This window comes from Paroedura picta, chromosome 16, assembly GCF_049243985.1.
Source record: "Paroedura picta isolate Pp20150507F chromosome 16, Ppicta_v3.0, whole genome shotgun sequence".
NCBI classification, from domain to species: Eukaryota; Metazoa; Chordata; class Lepidosauria; order Squamata; family Gekkonidae; genus Paroedura; species Paroedura picta.
The window spans coordinates 6,890,083-6,911,961 of NC_135384.1; the positions used below are offsets into that span (position 1 = coordinate 6,890,083).

Consider the following 21,879-nt stretch of genomic DNA (forward strand, 5'->3'; position numbering starts at 1 on the left):
AGCATTATACGCCTTCCTCCGGCTCCACTCTCAGCATCTCCAGGTATTTCCCGACCCTAGGTGGCAGCCCTAGGTGTGAAAGTACCACGTTAGCACCTGAAAACCAGGGATTTCCCCCCCCCCCCCCGACACACACACATTAATCTCACTGTGTGGTATGTATCTAATTGCTGCTGACTCCCACTCTAATGGTGGCAGGGTGAGGATAAAATGCAGAGGGAAACCTGGAGGAAGCCACTCTGAGCTACTTGGGAAAAGGGTAAAGTGTAATGGGGGGTGTGGGGGGAGAAGGAAGGGTTTTCCAAAGCCAGTGGGAGATAATCGGGCAGATCTCGGATTACGGCACAGGACCTTTGTATAGATCAACAAACATGCTGAATTTTAAAACTTAAATGGAAATTAACAAGCACTGGCCAAACCACCCAATAAAGATGAGACCATGAGTACCATTCCCAGGAAGAATTTATTGGGAAATGTTTTCCTTTTTAGAAAGAGTTAAACTGTGTCCTGTCCCCCTCTCCGTGCAATTCATAAACACAGACAACTGAAGAATTTGAAGTTACACGTATCCAGCAGTGGGCCTGACTGATTTGGGATGGAAAACCTGGGGGGGGGAGGAGGATTTCATGTAAGGCTCATAGAAGCTCATATCTTGCCAGCAAAAGTTCCTTCTTTCCGCTGCTCATCCCAGCGCTTCACCTGAGGAGGGCAGAGGAACATCCAGAAAGGGGTCCTGAAGCAACACATCCGAGTGAGCCCTCCCCAACCAACCCCCCACCCACCCACCCCAGTCCCGTACCAGCCACACTCCAGAAAAACAAAACAACAATGAAAAATTCAGTGCTCCTAAGTGGTGCTCTCTTCCAGTTATGACAGCCTAGCTCGACTTTTCACCAACATTGAGAAAACCCTGAAACCTTCTTCAGGCTTCGAGAAACCTTAGAAGGGTTGGGATCATGCAGAATAGGGTTGGGGAGCATAAAGTGTGGACACGCCCACTTGGGGCCCCTCCCCTTCCCACCCCCTCCAGGCCCGTCACCCCATCAATGTTTAACAATTAAAAAAAAAATTAAAAAAATAATATACAAGAAATTAACTTCCACCCATTTGGGAAACCCTTCTAGCGCTGTCAAAAAAACCCCCAGGGTTTTGAGAAACCCGGGTTTAGAAAGCCTGAGTCAGGCTCTTGGGGCCACCTCCTGCCATCTAAATATCCTTTTGTGATGAACATTCCGGACATTGACATGCAGATTGTAGGGTTACTAACCCTGGGTTGGGAAATTCCTGAAGACCTGGTGGCGGAAGGGGGGAGTCTAGAGTGGCCAGCGTACAAAGGACGGAGGGATCTCTGTGTGGTGTCCTGCCACGGAGTCCACTTCCAGAACAGACACTTTCTCCTGGAGAGCTGAAATGCATTGCCTGGAGATCACTTGCAATGCTGATAGATCTCCAGGCCTGCCAGATTACATTCTGCTGGCATGACACTGGGGGGGGGGGGTGGATCACCTGGGCCTGGAACTGGGGTCACTGTGAGTGGGTAGGTAGTCATGAATTGCCTGCATTCTGCAGCGGGTTGCATTAGATGACCCTGAAGGTCCCTTTCCAACTCTATGATTCTATGACTGATGTGTACCATACATCCAAAATCGTTCTCAGACATAGAGGGGACTGCCCCTTGAGGCTGGTCGCTGAAAAGAAACAGGGTCTTGGTCATGGCCCCTGGATCATCGTTAGGATCACGACTAAGCATCATGGTTTCCTGCCTGCAACTTTGAAAAGCCACTGGCTGCTTTGAAAAGAAGGCTCTGAACGAGAGCCAAAAAAAACCCAGGAAAAAAGCCTGAGTTGGAAAAGGAGAATTCCAAGTGGAAACGATCGCAGAGGGCCAGCCAGGTTCCCCCTGCAAACCTGATGCTTCTACTCACCCAGGAAATGGGACACAGGGATTTGTAGACCCTGTAGTACCAGTTACACACTTTGGCATCCTTGCCTTTGGCTTCCATGGCCTTGGTGCAGCGGTGGTAATCTGCAGGGAAGAAGGAAAAAGATGCCTCAGTTTCTCCTCACCCTTCCGGATAATGTCACAGTGGTTACAAATATGGGCACCCCTTCTGAGGAGGGGGGTCCACACCTTCTAAGCTAGCCCCCTTCCACCCCTGCACAACCTTCAGAAAGGGATCAGAAACCAGGGCTGAGCTTCTGTTACCTGCTGCAGCGATTTCATCTTCTGCAGCTGCTCCGTGTTTCTTTTTTTTTAATTTTCTTGTTATTCGAAAGATGCTAAAGCGAAGTTCCCCAGGGAGCATCTTTCTTAGCTGGTTCACAATCAGAGCGATTCCTCCATTCCCCTCCCCTTTATCCATCGAGGAACAGAGCTTATTTATTGAACACCTTTTAATGCTGCCTTTCCACCCAAATAAGATCCCCGAGGCAATAAACGCTGGAACACCCGAGCGTTTAAAAAGCACGTAAAACAATTGTTCTAATGGGTTTCAAGGCGAGGTTTTAATTTGAATCTTTTAATCCGTTAGCCGGCTTGATGGCCTATAGAGGCGGAAAGGCAGGGTAAAAATCTTGTTAATAAAAGAAGTCGGAAGGAGGGAGAGAAAGAGAGGAAAGAAGCTCCAAGCTTGTATAATTGGCCTCCCACACCGTGATCCTTCTGGAGTACTGCACATCCGTCTGGGAGTACTGGAGTACACGTGATCCTTCTGGAGTACTGGAGTACTGCACATCCGTCAGATCCAGGCTGGGAGATTCCTGGAGATCTGGGGGTGGAACCTGCAGAAGGAGTCTTAGGTGGCCAATGAGCTCAGCTAGGACATGATGTTGAACAGTCCATCCTCCAAAGCTGCCAATTTCTCCAGGGAAAGTGATCTTTGTAGTCTGGATGTCAGCTGTAAGTCTGGTAGAACTTTAGTCACCACCTGGACGTTGGCAACCCCACCCAGGAGCAATGCAACAGCAAGAGGGGTGGCCAAACTGTGGCTTTCCAGATGTCAGTGGGCTACAATTCCCATGAGACCCTGCCAGCAACATGCTCGTGGGAATTTTAGTCCATGAACATCTGGAGATCCACAGTTTGCCCCCCCCCCCCGGCATATAAGAACCAACCCAATGTTTCGTACCCGCCCCCTCCCCAATTGTCCCACACGCTCTCCCTCACCAACCCAAGTAATTCTGATAGCAGTTGCGGGTCTGGTTGGTATTTGGGAAGCGTGGGTCAAAGGGGGCTGTGGTATACTCTCCCTCTTGCTTCTTGGTCAGGCCAGAAGGCACGGAGGCCGCAGAGAAATCCTGCATTCCTGAAAGAGATAAATGGGGGGGGGGGTGAGGGGTTCTGCTGACCTGCCCTCGCACCCTCCTGCAGCACGAACACCCAGCCCGGCCCTCAACTTCCTTCCGAGAGGTCACACGGAATCACTACATCAAGAGTTCCTATTCCGGTTCCAATTCTCTGCTCCAAGGGCCCAAGAGACGCCGCAGAGCTAATTGGTCTCCGCTTTTCTCTCAGCCTTGCTGTCCATCCAGGCTAACTTTTACCTTTAATATCATGAGGGTGAACTTCAGATCAGGGAGGAAATCTGCTCAGGAGTCAGCTCCAGGCTGGGAGCCCTCCCCCGCCCCCCATGCTGGCAGCACCACCAGGGGTTGCTGTGCTTGTAATGGGCACCCCCCCCCCCCACAGGCACACTTAAAGCAGTTTTTTTCTCCAGGGGAATTGATCCCTGTTGCCTGAAGATGAGCTACAATTCCAGGGGATCCCCAGGTCCCACCTGGAGGCTGCCATCCCTGCTTCCAACCTCCAAAGTAGGCAGTTTCTCCAGGGGAACCGATCTCTGCCACCTGGAGATGAGCTGTGAAACCAGGGGATCCTCAGGTCCCACCTGAAGGCTGGCATCCCTGTTTGGACTTTTGACGCCCTGTTAATTCCTGGCCCCTTAAAGTCACTAAAGGAGTCCAGTTCAAAAGTGGGCAGCCTAGGCTTGCCAACTATGGGTTGAAATATTCCTGGAGACTTGGGGGTGGAGCCGACAGAGAGCACAATTTTGGGAGAGGAGAGGCATCCTCCAGAGCAGCCCTTTCCTCCAGGGGAACTGATCTCTGCAGACTGGAGATGAGCTGTCACTCCAGGATAATCCAAGCCCCTCCCTGGAAGTTGGGAACCAGGCAGCCTCCCCTCCCCCCTCACTGACCCCCCCTCCCCCATTTCTCATTACTTTTGTCAAATATTTGCCCTGACTCTGAGTCCCAAAGACCACTTCAGAGGAAGTGCAGGGAAATATGGCCCTCCCTCCGCCTATGATTGGGCTAAATTCTCCCTGGAATAAAGTCAGCCAATGAGCTTCGAGAAGAACAGGGAAAGGGGGTTCCCTCAGCCTCTGATTGGGCTAAGCTGTCCCCAGGATAAAAAGTGGGCCAATGAGCTTTGAGAAGAACAGGGAAGGAGGTTCCTCGGCTGGGTGTTTGACCCGGCCTTTCCTTTTCCTGTTTGGAAGGACAGCCGCTTCAGCCAATCAGATTGTAGACAGGGCCCTGGGTTTAACCGTTGGGAATAACTGCCGAAGAATTGGCTGGTGCGCCCCGGAAGCAAAGTCTGGGTCAGCCATTTGCGCCACTTGCAGGGGAACAGAGAAAGCAGGTGAGTATGGGGGGCCACGTTTATTCTTTAAGTTAGTCCAGATACATTTCCTTATTTATAGCCTAATTTTATAAACAAACAAACAAACAAGTAAAGTTATATGTATTAAAATAGATTTTTAAAATTCAGATATCTATTTGTCTCTCTGTCTATCTATTTGTCTATCTATCTGTTGCTCTGGCTTTTAAACATTTTAAATCTATTTTTTTTAATTAAATCTATTTTTTTAAAAAATGTATGTTTTAAAATGTTGTAACTCACCCTGGGCCTCTGGGGAAAGACGGACTAGAAGTGTAATAATAAGTGTAATAAGATTATACCACTACTACGACTACTACTAATAACTTAATTTTTAAACCTTGCCCCTCCGGTTGATTCAGGGCAGGTAACAACAGGAACCAACCCAATATTACTTTACATGGGTACCATTTTTTGAACGTTTAAATCACATTAATGAAATCTATGAAATAAGTAAGTTTTAGCTCAACAGGATTTCTGCAACTTCACACTGTGTTTCCCGTGCAGCAATGGCACACATGTAAAATGTATTCATTTAACTTCCCCCAGGAGAGTGTGGAAGAAAGGTAGAATACACCATAAATGTAAAAACTATTCCTGCTGGAGTCTAGAGCAATCATCAGGGCTGTCAAGAAACCCCAGGGTTTCACAAAAGCTTGGTCTAGAACCGGGAGACCCGGTGATCATGGATAAGTCACCTGGTTCCAGATGACTCACCGATCACACATATATCACAGAATTATTAGGGGTAACTTGCTCCATAGATCTTCAGTTCATTTCCCCTGTTGACCAACAGCATACCATTTACTCTGGTTCTGTTAGGAGGAGAGCCTATGGACGTTCTGTGCCTCCCAGATGCACACCACTTCTTTTCTATCTGCATCCACAACATGCAGGAAGAAGCACTCGTAGCCCCTTTCCTGCTGTTTTCATGCCCTCCGAACGGCCCATGGAGCAGCTTTTGGAGCTATTGGATGAAATAGTAGAAGGACCTGGGAGAGCCAGCTTGGTGCCGTGGTTAAGAGCGGCAGCTTCTAATCTGGCGAGCTGGTTTTGATTCCCCACTTCTCCATATGCAGTCAGCTGGGTGACCTTGGGCTAGTCACAGTCATGTTGCAGCTGTTCTCAGAACAGTTCTGTCAGAGCTCTCTCAGCCCCACCTACCTCACAGGGTGTCAGAGGAGAGGAAAGGAAGGCAGTTGCAAAGTCCTTTGAGACTCCTTTGAGTAGTGAAAAACGGGGTATAAAAACAAATTCCTCCTCTTCTTCGATACATATGCTCACCTACTGGAGAGATGCCTGCCTGCAAGGCTGTGAATGATGCCATTTCAAAGGCATCATAAGCCACACTTGAGCTCACCAGGAAGGATAAAGTGTGGCACAGAAGCATCCAGCCCATAGTCGCAGCCAATAAATGCCTTGTGCCAATAAGCTGTGTTTTCCCATTATTCTGTTTGGCCCAGCCAGAGAAGCCAAAAGAGAGACACTCACTGTTTTAGCGAAAAGGTTTTTTGTTTTTTTATTAAGAATGCCCTTTGATCCTCCACATATCCAAGGCATCCTTTTGCTCCCATTTCTCTCAACCTGCGATCCCTGGTTCTTTTGAAACCTGGCTTGCTTCTCAACACAGGCCGTGAACTGCAAGCAACGGTGGCGTACGCGTCAGCAAGACATGGTGCTTTCAAATCTGACTCAGTTGTAACTTCTGGAATCAAAAGTAAGAAAGAGCAGTCTTTTACAGTATAGAGGAAAAAATCCTTCAAACATAATCCAGGGGCAGTAAAACCACCACAGTGAGGCTTCCAGATTCCTGGACACCCTGAAATCCCTTTGGATGCAGGCTTGTAAGGAAGTGCTTGGCAGCTCTGCCCTGTCACTCCACTTGCCCTGGGACCTAAACTTCCCCTCAGTGCCACTAGGATATGGTTTTCGGGCACAATCCATCTGCACAGCCAGAGTTTGACCACCCCTGGCCCACACAGAGATCACAGTGAAACTATATATAACCATCTTCCCAAACTCACGCAGAGACTATACAAATACAAAGAATGCATACATCAGGGGTGGCCAAACTGTCGCTCTCCAGATGTCCATGGACTACAATTCCCATGAGCCCCTGCAATTCCTATGAGCATGCCAGCAGTTCGTGCGAACTGTAGTCCATGGACATCTGGAGAGCCACAGTTTGGCCATCCCTGGCATACATTAAAAACCACGTCAGGATGCTGATGCCAACATAGATCCTGACAGATGTATTGTGAATTTCAAACTCGGGCAACTTTCATCTCACGCCCCGTGCTGGTCCCTGTCCCCGCTGCCCTCTCCAAGTCTCCCATAATCCAAACCTGGCTGATGACTCTTTGGTTGCCCGGCTGCCGAGCCCACCGGAAGGCGCCGTAACTCTGGATACACGATTGCTGGGACCTGGAGTGGTAGAAGCAGGAGTCCTGAAGGCTGGTGTGTTTTCTGCCTCCACGGTGCCAAGCCATCCCTGAGGCTGGAATACGTGGTGCTCCTGTAATCTTGTGTCTGGCACTCTGGAATTTCTCGAAGCGATCCTGCTGCCTGGCTTCGAAGGGCCAGCTCCTTCAGTAATTGTGTCCCTTTGGGAGCGCCCCACGCCTACCGACTTGGTTTCAATGACGGAGCGGCCCACGCCCACTGATATGCGGGACCTGTCAGGAGGCCCAGGTAGCTCGGAGGGCTGGTAATTAATTCTCCAGTCGTCGTCCGCTTGACTCTGTCGTTGGGAATGCATTCTGCTTGCCCTTTGGTCATACCAGCTGCCTGTGACAGAGGGGCCAACTGCTGCAGATTTCGTGTCTGCGACAGAACGGCCCACCCCTACGGAAATGCGGGATCTGTCTGGTGGTCTGTTTTGCGCGGAGGGCTGGGAACTTGACCTCCAGCTGTCTTCCATTCTGCTCTGTTGCCGGGATTGGACGCGGGATTGCCCTTGCTGGTTCCAGCCGCCTGCGGTGGAGGGACCAGCTGCTGTATCCCTCAGGCTGCCTCTGGCAGAGGGACCAACGGCTTCAGATCTGACGTCTACTATATTGCTCCCCACCCCAACTGACATGCGGGATCTGTCCGGAGGCCTGGCTGCTGCGGAAGGCTGGGCACTCGGAGTCCAGCCATCTTCCATTCTGCTCTGTTGCTGGGATAACCCACTGGGTTGCCCTTGCTCTCTCCAATCAGCTGTGGCTGAGGAGCCAGCAAGGGTGGGTTTTGTGCTTGCTGCTGAAATCCCCATTTCCCCAGATGCTTGGGGTCTGGGGGGAAGCACCTCTGTGCCTGCAGAAGCTTCTTGGCTGAGTGCCGATCTTTCAGAGGGTCTAGAACTAGGCGGCATCTGATTGGATGGAGGCCTGTCTAATTCAGAAGGAGGAGCAGAGCGTTCCCTATTGCTGGGGGTTACAGTTAGCTGAGAGGTGCCTGTGTAGGACTCTGGAGCAGATAGGGTTCCTGGTTCCGACCCCATCGTAGCCGTGGTGCTGCAGACGTTCGTCTCCGAAGGGAAGAAAGGCTCGTCTTCCTGGATATTCTTCCCCGAGGGGCCGATCACTCCCGAGATAGTGACCCGTTTGGATGGTTTTGTAGCCATGTTTTCCGTGTTCTCTTCTTGGAGCTGAGGGGGCAGGAAGAGAGAGAGAAAGGACTCAGGCAGGAGGCCAAGCTCAGCAGTTTTTGCCACTCATGCAAAAATGCAGGAAGAAACTCCTGGGGAAGGTCTTCTTGTGATGTAACCAGAGTGGGTTGTAGGGCCCATTGACATTGGCTCCCAATGTGTTTACAGAACCCAATTCAAGGTGCTGCCTTAGACACATAAAAGCCTGAGTCTGTCTAGACCGGGCATTCTCGGTCAGGGTTTCTTGGAGTTTCTTGTTGGCCCTGGAAGGGTTTCCTGAATGGGTGGGAGTTAATTAATTCTAATAGATTTTTAAAAATGCGTTAAACATTGATCAGGTGATATGACCATATATGACCCCCCCCCCCATGGCTAATGATGGGCCTGGAGGGGAAGAGAAGGGGAGGGGCTCCAGGTGGGCATGTACACGGCTATGCTTGCCAATCACATTCTGAATTATTGCGCCACTTCTGAGGTTTCTCGAAGCCTGAAGAAGGTTTCCAGGGTTTCTCAACAGTAAAAAGGTTGAGAAAGGCTGGTTTGGCCAGCTTAATGCAAGGATTGCCTACTCGTTTATGAACCTACTGGACTCTCCCTGTTTTCTGAGAGTAGACAGGTGGCAACACGAGAGATGGCCTTCTTAGTTATGGTGTCAAAGTTGTGGGACTCTCTCCCCATAGTTATTTGTCCGCCCCCCTTCCTATCACTGTCTTCCACCAGCTGGAGCGTCAGCTTTGGGCCACCATGGAGCCAGCCCAGCATCAGCCAGGGCTGTGGGAGTTTCCAGCCCCCCTTCTGCCTCGCCTTAACTGGGGCTGGTTAACTGGGGCTGGCCCAGCAGCAGGGGCAGAACTTCCACATAACCAGCATGACCCCCTCAACTAGACCCCTTCCGCCATTGTTCATCAAGTGTCGGGGTGAGTGGCAGGACTGAGGCTAGTCCCGGTTTCATTCTCCCTTATACCTTCACTTCTTCCTTGCTTTTTGTGCCTCTCAGTCTCTCCATGGATGAGGACAGGACACTGTAGATGGTGACAAAAGTCAGGCTGCTTCTCTCTTTGGCTGTAAGATAGAACGGGGGAAAGCGTAAGGCACATGGTTCCCATCGAAGCTAAGCACCAGCAGGGGGGCATTTTGAAAATATTTGACTGATACGTCTTGGGGATATCGACTGCTATCTTTTTGGAATATTGACTGATATATTACAAAGCCTCTCTAAATGTATGCATGCAATACGTGAGCCTTCCCTGAGTTAGCTGGAAGAACAGGTTTCTTGGACGGCCCCCGGAGGTAGCCGTGGAATTCTGTGAGCAAGTGGGAGGTGAGATGGCTGCTGGGGGGTGGAGGCAGCGTTTTAATGGGATTTTGTAATTTGATGGGATTCTACTGTGATGTTTGTGATGATTGTTACCCACCACGAGCCACTATGGGGGAGTGGCGGCGGGATACAAAATTCAATTATAAATAAAAATAAATAAATCAAACAAACTGTCAAACCAGGCCGTGAATCTGAGCACAGGCACCAGTGAATACTAAAAATGGCCACCACTATCACCTGGGACCGTCCCTTCGTTGGCATGCTGGGTATGAAGAGCTGAGCTTGACCAGACCAGAGGCCTCCATGTGAATGATAAATTCTTCCCAGTCAACCTAGACCAGTCCAACATCAATCTTGAACCCACCCTTTCCAGCTTAGCTAGCAAACTTAAGTAAATGGCAGGCCAAAAGAAGCCCGAGCTTGTCCCAGGCACCCAGCGCAGGGCACATACAGTTAATGCCAACTACTGCTGGCACCAGAAACCTACAGAGGGGGAATTCAAAGAGTGAGCAGTTACCTAAATAAGTTAGCCTGGATTTCCCCTTACCTGAGCTCAGAGCGTTTTTCAGTCGACTCTTGGACGTCTGATCCCTGACAAGATACAGCTTGATTTTAGTCTTATTTCTTCAAGGAGGGTCAAATTAAAAATGTAAACCCTTAGCCAGGGCACTACAGCTCCACTCTAGTGGTAGCCTGTGCCCTGCAGCGTGACATGAGACACAGTTCCACGCATCAGGGATCGACATGTAGAATCAGCGTTGGAAGGGAGGGACCTCCAGGGACATGCGGGAACTCACAACTACCTGCCCACCATGGTGACCCTAAGTTCATGATCAAGTAATCCCCACCACCACCACAAATCTCCAGAATCCTGTGTGACCTGGAAGAAATTCACCTACCATCCCACAGCGGCGATTGGCAATTCCCTGGGTATGCAAGGAAGGGCCACAAGGGACAAACACTGGGACATCCCTTCCTGCTCACCCACTCACAATCTGCCTAAGGTCATAAAACCAGCATTTCTGTCAGGTGACTATCCAGCCTCTGTTTAAAACCTTCCAAAGAAGAACTCACCACCAACCGAGGAAGCCAGTTCCACTGAGGAACTGCTCTAACTGTGAGGAACCTCTTCCGGTTGTGTGTCCGTAACGTTTTGTCAAGTCACAGCCGACATATGGTGACCCTGTAGGGTTTTCAAGGCAGACTCCTTTCCACAAAAGCCCCCACCATCCAGGAAGGGGGATACAGACCATTAGAAGGAATGATTGTATCTATACTGGCCACATGCTTCTTCCAACAAAACAGAATGGTGTCTTAGGGCTGCTAGCTTCCACGTGGTGTTTGGAAAACTCCCCAAATTACAGTTCATCCCCAGGCTACAGATACTGGTTCCCCTGAAGAAAATGGCTGTTTGGGGGATGTGCTTTATGGCTGATGAGGTTCCTCCCCTCTCCAAACCCCTCCCCTGGCTCAATCAACCAAGTTGTCAGGAATATCCCAACATGGAGTTGTCAATCCAAGATGTAGGGCACTCAAAGGAAAGTAGATCTCAGGTTAAAGTAGGCCTGTGTCATCTGCTTCCCATGCCTAGCCCACTCCGAATTGAGATAGATTTTATTATTTATTTATTTATTATATTTATATACCGCCCTCCCCGGGGGCTCAGGGCGGTTTACATAAGAACAAACAACATTACATAAAACAATCTATAAACATGTGAATAACTTTAAAATGATAACTAATGGTTGTAACCGTATAACAATGTAACAGTATAAATAATATAGACAATACAACAGTGTTGTAGACAATACGACAATCTTACCTGGACTACTGGGACCCCCAACATACCTGAGTGGCTCCTGTTTTTCTGTGGCACTGCTTGACCGAGTCTTGTCCTCACTCTTGCTCTTCCTTCTGCTGAATATTGTTTTCACCTTGACAGACTTTGATGGATCCAGTTTTTGGCTCTGGGGTCGACTTTGACCTCTTGAAAAGGGCTGGGAGGGCCCCGCAGCCACAGACTTCAGACCAGGTTCAGAAGGCCCTGCTGATGCCGACACATATTTCCTGCCGAACCGTGACCAAATCTTTCTTGGCCTCTCTTGAGAGGGACCCAAAGGCGTCACTGGCTTGCTGCTCTTTGATTTGCTAGACTTTTGGGTTTGCAGACCTCCGGTCTTTGAATATGGAGAAATGGTCCTGCGTTGACTTGGTAATTTAGAAGGAGCAGCTGAACTTCCTTGCTTCTCAGAAACTTTTGATCTTCCTGACATCTCTCTAGACATGGGTCTGCTTCTCATATCACCCTCAAACTCTTCATTCATGCCAGCCATTTGTGAATATGGGGCGCTGGTCCTGCCCTGACTCTGTCCTCTAGAAGGAGCGGCAGAGGCCCCCTGTTTCTGAGAAGGTACTGACATCTCTCTAGACATGGGTCTGCTTCTCATATCACCCTCAAACTCTTCATTCATGCCAGCCATTTGTGAATATGGGGCGCTGGTCCTGCCTTGACTCTGTCTCCTGGAAGGATCAGCAGAGGCCCCCTGTTTCTGAGAAGGTACTGACATCTCTCTAGACATGGGTCTGCTTCTCATATCACCCTCAAACTCTTCATTCATGCCAGCCATTTGTGAATATGGGGCGCTGGTCCTGCCTTGACTCTGTCTCCTGGAAGGATCAGCAGAGGTCCCCTGTTTCTGAGAAGGTACTGACATCTCTCTAGACATGGGTCTGCTTCTCATATCACCCTCAAACTCTTCATTCATGCCAGCCATTTGTGAATATGGGGCGCTGGTCCTGCCTTGACTCTGTCTCCTGGAAGGATCAGCAGAGGTCCCCTGTTTCTGAGAAGGTACTGACATCTCTCTAGACATGGGTCTGCTTCTCATATCACCCTCAAACTCTTCATTCATGCCAGCCATTTGTGAATATGGGGCGCTGGTCCTGCCCTGACTCTGTCCTCTAGAAGGAGCGGCAGAGGCCCCCTGTTTCTGAGAAGGTACTGACATCTCTCTAGACATGGGTCTGCTTCTCATATCACCCTCAAACTCTTCATTCATGCCAGCCATTTGTGAATATGGGGTGCTGGTCCTGCCTTGACTCTGTCTCCTAGAAGGATCAGCAGAGGTCCCCTGTTTCTGAGAAGGTACTGACATCTCTCTAGACATGGGTCTGCTTCTCATATCACCCTCAAACTCTTCATTCATGCCAGCCATTTGTGAATATGGGGCGCTGGTCCTGCCCTGACTCTGTCCTCTAGAAGGAGCGGCAGAGGCCCCCTGTTTCTGAGAAGGTACTGACATCTCTCTAGACATGGGTCTGCTTCTCATATCACCCTCAAACTCTTCATTCATGCCAGCCATTTGTGAATATGGGGCGCTGGTCCTGCCCTGACTCTGTCCTCTAGAAGGAGCGGCAGAGGCCCCCTGTTTCTGAGAAGGTACTGACATCTCTCTAGACATGGGTCTGCTTCTCGTATCACCCTCAAACTCTTCATTCATGCCAGCCATTTGTGAATATGGGGCGCTGGTCCTGCCTTGACTTTGTCTCCTAGAAGGATCAGCAGAGGTCCCCTGTTTCTGAGAAGGTACTGACATCTCTCTAGACATGGGTCTGCTTCTCATATCACCCTCAAACTCTTCATTCATGCCAGCCATTTGTGAATATGGGGCGCTGGTCCTGCCTTGACTCTGTCTCCTAGAAGGATCAGCAGAGGTCCCCTGTTTCTGAGAAGGTACTGACATCTCTCTAGACATGGGTCTGCTTCTCATATCACCCTCAAACTCTTCATTCATGCCAGCCATTTGTGAATATGGGGCGCTGGTCCTGCCCTGACTCTGTCCTCTAGAAGGAGTGGCAGAGGCCCCCTGTTTCTGAGAAGGTACTGACATCTCTCTAGACATGGGTCTGCTTCTCGTATCACCCTCAAACTCTTCATTCATGCCAGCCATTTGTGAATATGGGGCGCTGGTCCTGCCTTGACTCTGTCTCCTAGAAGGATCAGCAGAGGTCCCCTGTTTCTGAGAAGGTACTGACATCTCTCTAGACATGGGCCTGTTCCCCATATCTCCCCCAAACTCTTCATTCATGCCAGCCATTTGTGAATATGGGGCACTGGTCCTTCCCTGACTTTGTCCCCTAGAGGGAGCAACAGAGGTCCCCTGTTTCTGAGAAGGTTTTGATTTTACTGACATCTCTCTGGAAATGGGTCTGCTCCCCCTATCTCCCCCAAACTCTTCATTCATGCCAGCCATTTGTGAATATGGGGCGCTGGTCCTGCCCTGACTCTGTCTCCTAGAAGGATCAGCAGAGGTCCCCTGTTTCTCAGAAGGTACTGACATCTCTCTAGAAATGGGTCTGCTTCTCATATCTCCCCCAAACTCTTCATTCATGCCAGCCATTTGTGAATATGGGGCGCTGGTCCTGCCCTGACTCTGTAGCCTAGAAGGAGCGGCAGAAGTCCCCTGTTTCTGAGAAGGTACTGACATCTCTCTAGACATAGGTCTGCTCCCCCTATCTCCCCCAAACTCTTCATTCATGCCAGCCATTTGTGAATATGGGGCGCTGGTCCTACCTGGACTCTGTTGCCTAGTAGGAGGAACAGAGGTCCCCTGTTTCTGAGAAGGTACTGACATCTCTCTTGAAAGGGGTCTGCTCCCCATATCACCCTCGAACTCCTCATTCATGTCAGCCGTTTCTGAATATGGGGCACCGGTCCTTCCTGGACTCTGTAGAGAAGGAACAGCAGAGCTTTCCCCTTTGTCTGAAGGTTTGAATCTTACTGATATCTCTTTAGAAATGGGTCCAGTCCCTGCAACTCCACTATCCTCATTGACAGTTTCCAAAATCCCGTCACTAATGCTCCTTTCTGGTGTCACTTCATGACTGACTGGCTGAGGACCAGGGAAACGTGATGTCTGCGAGGCTCTAGACCTAACAGGTGCCACTCTAGAGGCCTGACTTGCTGCCTGGGATGGTCCAGCTGCCACTGACCTAGCACCAACCTCTGAAGGGCCAACAGCCACTGATTTAGTATATGCATCAGAAGAGCCCACAGCCGCTGACATGCGGGACCTGGCAACAGTGCCTGCTGATGGCCCTCTTGTTGAAGCCATTCTCGATGCCATCTGACTCTGCTTTCTTGATGACTTTTGAGAGGTTAAGCCACCTTCTCCTTGGGCCAGAGGCCTGGCTGACTTTGATGAGGCCTGACTGGTTATGCCTGGACCCTGTAGCCTTGAAGGAGCAACAGAGGCCCCCTGTTTCTCAGAAGGTTTTGATTTTACTGACATCTCTCTAGAAATGGGTCTGCTCCCCATATCTCCCTCAAACTCTTCATTCATGCCAGCCATTTCAGAATATGGGGCACTGGTCCTGCCCTGACTCTGTCGCCTAGAAGGATCAGCAGAAGTCCCCTGTTTCTGAGAAGGTACTGACATCTCTCTAGACATGGGTCTGCTCCTCATCTCTCCCTCAAACTCTTCATCCATTTGTGAGTATGGGGCACTGGTCCTACCTGGACTCTGTCGCCTAGAAGGAGCAGCAGAGGTCCCCTGTTTCTCAGAAGGTTTTGATTTTACTGACATCTCTCTAGAAATGGGCCTACTTCTCATATCTCCCCCAAACTCTTCATTCATGCCAGCCATTTGTGAATATGGGGCGCTGGTCCTGCCCTGACTCTGTCTCCTGGAAGGATCAGCAGAGGTCTCCTGTTTCTGAGAAGGTACTGACATCTCTCTAGACATGGGTCTGCTCCCCATATCTCCCCCAAACTCTTCATTCATGCCAGCCATTTGTGAATATGGGGCGCTGGTCCTGCCCTGACTCTGTCTCCTAGAAGGATCAGCAGAGGTCCCCTGTTTCTCAGAAGGTACTGACATCTCTCTAGACATGGGTCTGCTCCTCATCTCTCCCTCAAACTCTTCATCCATTTGTGAGTATGGGGCACTGGTCCTACCTGGACTCTGTCGCCTAGAAGGAGCAGCAGAAGTCCCCTGTTTCTCAGAAGGTTTTGATTTTACTGACATCTCTCTAGAAATGGGCCTACTTCTCATATCTCCCCCAAACTCTTCATTCATGCCAGCCATTTGTGAATATGGGGCGCTGGTCCTACCCTGACTCTGTCTCCTAGAAGGATCCGCAGAGGTCCCCTGTTTCTGAGAAGGTACTGACATCTCTCTAGACATGGGTCTGCTGCCCCTATCTCCCCCAAACTCTTCATTCATGCCAGCCATTTGTGAATATGGGGCGCTGGTCCTGCCCTGACTCTGCCTCCTAGAAGGATCAGCAGAGGTCCCCTGTTTCTGAGAAGGTACTGACATCTCTCTAGACATGGGTCTGCTGCCCCTATCTCCCCCAAACTCTTCATTCATGCCAGCCATTTGTGAATATGGGGCGCTGGTCCTGCCCTGACTCTGCCTCCTAGAAGGATCAGCAGAGGTCCCCTGTTTCTGAGAAGGTACTGACATCTCTCTAGACATGGGTCTGCTGCCCCTATCTCCCCCAAACTCTTCATTCATGCCAGCCATTTGTGAATATGGGGCGCTGGTCCTGCCCTGACTCTGCAACCTAGAAGAAGCGGCAGAGGTCCCTTGTTTCCCTGGAGGCATAGTTTCCACCAAAGATCTTGATTTTTTGCTCCTTTCAAGTTTAACAGGGATCTCACCAGAGTCCGAGGATCCTCTTTCTGTTTTACTGCCTTTGGACATTACAGCTTCAGGTGCTGCTGAGGCAACAGGCTGGTCAGTGCTCCTTGTCTGAGCCGATGGCCAGCCGCTGAGTCTGCTGGCTGGTTGAGATGGACCAACAGCCTCAGAGTGAGTAAACGCCACAGAAGGCCCAATGCCCACAGACATTGTGGCAAATTCTGAGGTCCCTATTGCCACTGAGGCACGGGATGGTGGGGGAGAATGAGCACATGGCTTGCAAGAACTGAAATGATGAGTCGGGGGCACCAATTGTTGCTCGTTCCACTTAGCTGAGCTTTTGCTTTTCAGTTTTGATGGATCCTTGGAAACTGAAGCCCGGTGCTGCTCTCCTGAAGTGTATATCTGTAGAGAGACGATATACAGTATCATTACAAGTATAGAGTATGGATTACCAGAAGACTATGGAAGATAAATGCAACTGCTTTATAGCAAATGTCTACTTTCTTGTCCCACCCATCTTTCTGGCCACTGATCTTCCTTTCTGATGGGCTGCTTTCCATTTCTTGCATTGAACAGAATTACAGCTTCGCTTTTTGGGTTAGACCGGCCTTTTTCAACCTTTTGACCTGGGAGGAACCCCTGAAATAATTTTTCAGACTTCAAGGATCCCTGGAAGTGACCTCAGCTGGCTGCACCCACATCACATCGCCAGAAATGCCATCACTACCCGCACCCTTAGCCTTCCTTTTGCTCCTTCCCCCCGCCTTTATTGCTACGATGGTAGCTCTGTCTTATAAAGACCAGAAAGAAGGGTAGGAGCTGAGAAGACCAAAATGGTGGTTGAAGGCCAACAGCTTGGGCAAATGTACCAGTTAAGCTTCAGGCACGCAGGGTCCCTGTTTCCTCGAGGAAGCAATGGGACCTACAAAATCTGGGGAAGGAGCATCTTAGACTCCTATTCTGTCCTCACCGGAGATTGTGTCTTTCCAGGCCGCTGTTGATAAGATGGTTGCAAAGTACCTTTGGAGATAAAAAGGGAAAGAGTCATGGAGGAGAGTAACAGAGGCAACAGGGCTCCCCAAAGGACATGTAAGTGGCAGGGGGGGCCAAACTGTAGCTCTCCAGATCTCCATGGTCTACAATTTCCATGAGCCCCGGCCAGTTGGACAACTGGAGAGCCATAGGTTGGCAACCCTGGTGTAGGATATAGTGGATATTGATTCTGGAGGGTATACATCTCCAGATGCCCCAGCAGCAGGTGGTATAGAGCGCCATGCCCACTGCGGAGGCCTTCCCATCCTGCTACCTCAGTTGCATGTAGGAATGGGGTGAAGGTTTCCCTTGATCATTGCCCTGCCCTCCCATCCATACCTGGTCTTGGGGAGCTCTGCTTTGACGCAACGGCACTCTTCCTGCAAAAGAAAATTTTGGATGAGAACATCAACAAGAAACCGTCTCCGCTCCCGATACACTGGCCAAAGCCTTTATCTTGAGGAGAGCTGAGATGCGATATTTTGGTGGACCTCATAATTTTTTTCCCCTTGCCAGTGGTCGCCCGTGACTTCAGACGGAGACCTTTTCCACCCCAGAAATCCGGCCCAGTGCAGTGCTCCTCTGGTCACAGGGCTAATTTCCACTTCCGGATGATATTGGTGCCATTCTGGGGGCAGTCCCAGGCCTGATGCGATGCAGGCCCTCATTTGCCTAAAGACTGAATTTGAGATATTCTTGTCCCTTAAAAGGTGAGAACCCCCAAACCTCCCTGCGTCCCACCATATTCTGTCCCGCCACCATTAAGATGCACAAAAATTTCACAGGGAAATAAATCTTTGTGCATTTTTTATAATAGCCCTATATTTACAATTTTTGATAGATTAATTATGATTGTATGAGTCTTAGTTTTACATGCACAACATTTAACCTTGTATTTTCATATCCTAGCATTTATTGTTCTGGTCTCGATGCCGGTAAATAAAGTGTTATCGCTGTAGGTTCTTGTTCCTGCAGGTTATGGGGATTTCTGTTTTATCCCATGAATTGTTATGGAATCATAGAATCATAGAGTTGGAAGGGGCCATACAGGCCATCTAGTCCAACCCCCTGCTCAACGTTATCAGAGAGTCTTTGTCCCCCGGTCTAAAAATACACCCTGGGAAGCCGGTGGGACCAGCCTTTAGCACTGGACCACTTCACCCCGACAATCTCTCACAGGTACGTACTTAGATTTTTGCTCCATTCTACTGGAACTCACTTCGGTAGACCACTTCTTCACCTCTTCCGAGGACTCTTTATCCATGATGGCTGGGAGCCAGTACTGTTGGAGGAACATAGAACAACGTCACCTGCAGATGGAAGAGCATGACAAGGATGGGCAGAGGCACATACAATAGGGAGAGCCGGTGTCTCTTTCCCAGGAAAATATTATTTGGCTCCTGCTGGCCCTACAAAAACACGTACGAGGAAAGTATATTTTAAAAAAAAATCGAGGTGCATTGTAAATTACAGAGTGTCAACACCACCTGAACCCACAAAATTAAAAAAAAAGCGACACGTGTACAGTTGTACAGTATTCAGTATAGCAACGCCGTGTGCACGTACGTACACACAAAAAATAAACAGTAGAAATCGCAACATCACATGTAGAAAGGGCAACATTGGACAAGAGCGAACAAAACGGCAAATTACAGATTGCCAGCCAAACTCCCTGCCAGAACAGCTGTGCTACTTGGGCTGATGTGGAGATGGCTGAAAGGGCAAAAAACGCTTTTTGATTCGGTGTCATTCTGTTTCTTTGCGGATTCAGGGGGTTGGGGTTTTTGGATCGGCCTTCAGACAGACTCTTCCCAGCAGACAGTTGCTTATACCTTGGTGCTCACCTGTGTTTCAGAAGGCATGCTTGCGGTCTTCCATATTGTGTGTAGCCCAGCTTCCGTGGAAGGGACATTAGAAGGAGGCTTGGCCTTACCGCTGGCCACGTGCAACAGATATATCAGGTGCATCCAGCGTTCAAAGAGCATATTCTCCTCCCCTTCGGGGGCGCAGAGCTGCAGGTAGTAGTTTCGTCCTGTTGCCATGTGTATTTTCAGACGTCGCTCTTGCACATTGTGAACATAAATGTCCACCAGCTCCAAGGGGATCAGCCTGTGGGGAAGGAGGAAGTTCTTAGCTTGCGAGTCTCAGGTTCTTTGAGAATTTGGGAGTTGGGGTGTCAAGGCACGCATAGCGGTGCTGAGGAACAGCATCAGTCGCACCGTGCAATTTCCAGTTTCCGGGCCTTGGTGTTTCCTTCTTTCTTATCCCGAGCAATGATCATCAAGTCAGGGAGGAGCATGGTGGGCGTGCTGGCCAGGATGCCCAAGATGACGATGTTGGGGTGGTTGAGGATGCCAATGAATTCGCCCCTCTTGGTCACCTGTGGGTGGAGGAAAGGAGAGGAGATTGTCACGACACGAATGCAACCCAAAGGGTGGTGGTCTCCAACCACAGCAGACATGGCACACAGGCCACTGTTACTCTCTGGGGATCAAGGCAATGCCCTGAAAGTGATCGCTGGGCCATGGCCAGCCTAGGGTCTCTGGTTGGCTTCCTGCATGTACCGAGACGGACTCCTGGTTCATCTAACCCAGGGTCATTCACTTTGACTGGCAGCAATTCTCCAGGCTCACTTACTTTGGCCCGATCATGTGACCCAACTCAATGGAGAGAGCAGTTAGGCTAGGATTGGCCAGTGGGAAAAGGAAACCAGGCCGGCAAAGAACACGGTGGCTAGATACGATCAATCTGTTCAATCGCTGCCTGCCCGATCCTTTTCACCATAGGTGCTGAGGATTGAACCTGGGATCTTCTGCACGGCGAGCAGATGTCCTGCTGCTAAGCCACAGCCCCCCCCCCCCACCGCCGCCCCAGTGCTTAGTCACCTGTACAAAAGTGCCTTCAAAGATGGGTGCATCTCCCATCAGGTTGTATTCGCCCTTCTGCAGCAACCTGTGCAGCTCGCCTTTGGTTGGGAGCCAGCCGCCAAAGGCATGTTCACTGATGCACTCGGGAAAGATGTGCTGGCCCCTCCGTGTGGAGGCTACGAGGCGGGGAAACAAAGAGGGTGTTTATGGGAAAGGAAGAAGAGGCTTCCAAGGTCCTTGGCCACATCTACAGGGCCACCACCTCTTTAGCACAGGATCTGGGTGGACTGGATCAGATCCCAAAGGCTTGAGACTGCCGAGATCCTCTTCCTTAGCCTCGTTTCATTGCAGAGCTGGGAAACGGTCTCCTGCAGTTTCCAGAGCCCCCCTCCCCAGCCCTTCCCAGTTCTACTGGCTTATCTGCGAGGCCAGACCACCAAAAGCCTGCGTCAAGCACAGGGTCAATTTAACACAAGCAGGCCAGCTAGAGCAAATGACGCCACGCAACAGAACCCCAGGCATGCTAGCCAATCTGCTCTATGGAAAAACCTTCTGGCTCCAGACGTGGACATCTTCACCTCCTGAGAGCAAAGAAAACCCATCGGCCTATTAGGACCCAAGTTCATGACGACGTCCAGTCTCCTCTCAGGTCCTCCTGCGCTGTAACGCCTTGGGCACCTCAGCCTCCCCCATCAAGAAGCCAGGAGTCTCGGCTCCTACCTGGAGGGTACGAGATCATGGCTGCAAGTCAGTGGAGCGCGGAGGCAAATTACAGGGCCTCGTGGGTGACTGTGGCACGGCAACAGGGGTTCTTCCTTGGGCCACCACGTACTGGTTTCATTTTTCTGGGTGGGGCTAGGCCCCCCATGTCCCCACAGGCTCCCTGACTCCACCCATGGAGGCCTCTCTTCTTTGCAGGTGGCCCCCACCACTGACTGGGAGGCCTCCAGCGGAATCTTGGCCCGCAGGCTCATCCATTGTGACATCAGCACAGACCCCAGGGCTGAATTGCTGCGGGTGCCCTTTTCTGTCGCGGGCCCCGCCTGCCGGATGCCCTCCTGGCTTCCTGCAAACTCTGCAGAACTGCCCTCGTTCAAAGGGTGTGGGTGTGAGAGGCATCACGGGATAGTTCTGAAAGTTGGCTTGGTGAAGAGTTAGGGACAGCTGACCAGGCGGCTCTGTATTGTTCACACCGTCTGTTGCTGCAAGTAGGATCCGAGTAAGCCGTCTTTGGCGTCGTCTAACACGTCCTGCTAAAATATACACTTTGCTTTAGAGTTCTGGTTGGTTCCTGATCTCTACCCCCCCCCCCCCCCTGAATTCCTGTTGCTTATTGGATGGCCCATTTTGTCGATGCGCATCATTACGCCGCACGTCGGGAGCTGAAATTTGGGCGGTTTTTGGCTGCACGTAGCTCGCAGTTAGGGCTGCCAAATCCAGCCTGGGGAATGCCTGGAGATTTGGGGTCAGGGCCTGTAGAGGAGGGGAATTGGAGGTGGGATTTCGCCTTGAACCTGTGACACTCCTTAGATTCTGCCCTGTGGATCTGCTAAGAACTGATGGTTGTAGTCTGGAGAGCAATTGTAATCCTGAGAGTTCCAGGGCCCACCTGGAGGCTGGCAACTTTACCAGCAATTGATTTCTACAAGTAGAGTTCTCAGATCCCTCTGGCCACTGATAGGAGGGCAGGGTTGCCACATCCAGGCTGGGAAATTCTTGGGATTTGG

The 21,879-nt window shown here is 50.4% G+C and overlaps 2 protein-coding genes across 4 annotated transcripts; both read right to left on the reverse strand.

The window, feature by feature from the left end:
* Positions 1-444: 444 nt before the first annotated feature.
* Positions 445-6,278, reverse strand: COX6B2 (cytochrome c oxidase subunit 6B2). 2 transcript variants are annotated; one of them, XM_077314205.1, is made up of 4 exons: positions 6,152-6,278; positions 3,171-3,305; positions 1,926-2,026; positions 445-699 (listed from the first exon to the last, which is right to left on the reverse strand). In XM_077314205.1, exons 2-4 carry the CDS (start codon positions 3,301-3,303, stop codon positions 646-648), a joined length of 288 nt encoding a protein of 95 aa, XP_077170320.1. In that variant the 5' UTR covers positions 3,304-3,305; positions 6,152-6,278; the 3' UTR covers positions 445-645. The 2 variants fall into 2 exon arrangements, with proteins under 2 accessions (XP_077170320.1, XP_077170319.1); XM_077314204.1 differs by lacking the exon at positions 6,152-6,278 and adding an exon at positions 4,221-4,367.
* On the reverse strand, positions 6,154-21,093 carry GARIN5B (golgi associated RAB2 interactor family member 5B). Of its 2 annotated transcripts, XM_077314201.1 has the most exons (13): positions 20,873-21,093; positions 20,171-20,328; positions 19,505-19,665; positions 19,130-19,394; positions 18,473-18,567; positions 17,625-17,665; positions 17,224-17,273; positions 13,762-16,655; positions 11,455-13,614; positions 10,154-10,197; positions 9,253-9,350; positions 7,006-8,288; positions 6,154-6,365 (listed from the first exon to the last, which is right to left on the reverse strand). In XM_077314201.1, exons 1-13 carry the CDS (start codon positions 20,889-20,891, stop codon positions 6,353-6,355), a joined length of 7,281 nt encoding a protein of 2,426 aa, XP_077170316.1. In that variant the 5' UTR covers positions 20,892-21,093; the 3' UTR covers positions 6,154-6,352. The 2 variants fall into 2 exon arrangements, with proteins under 2 accessions (XP_077170316.1, XP_077170318.1); XM_077314203.1 differs by lacking the exons at positions 6,154-6,365; positions 7,006-8,288; positions 9,253-9,350; positions 10,154-10,197 and having other exon boundaries at positions 13,411-13,596; positions 16,271-16,655.
* Between the last annotated feature and the right edge of the window lie 786 nt (positions 21,094-21,879).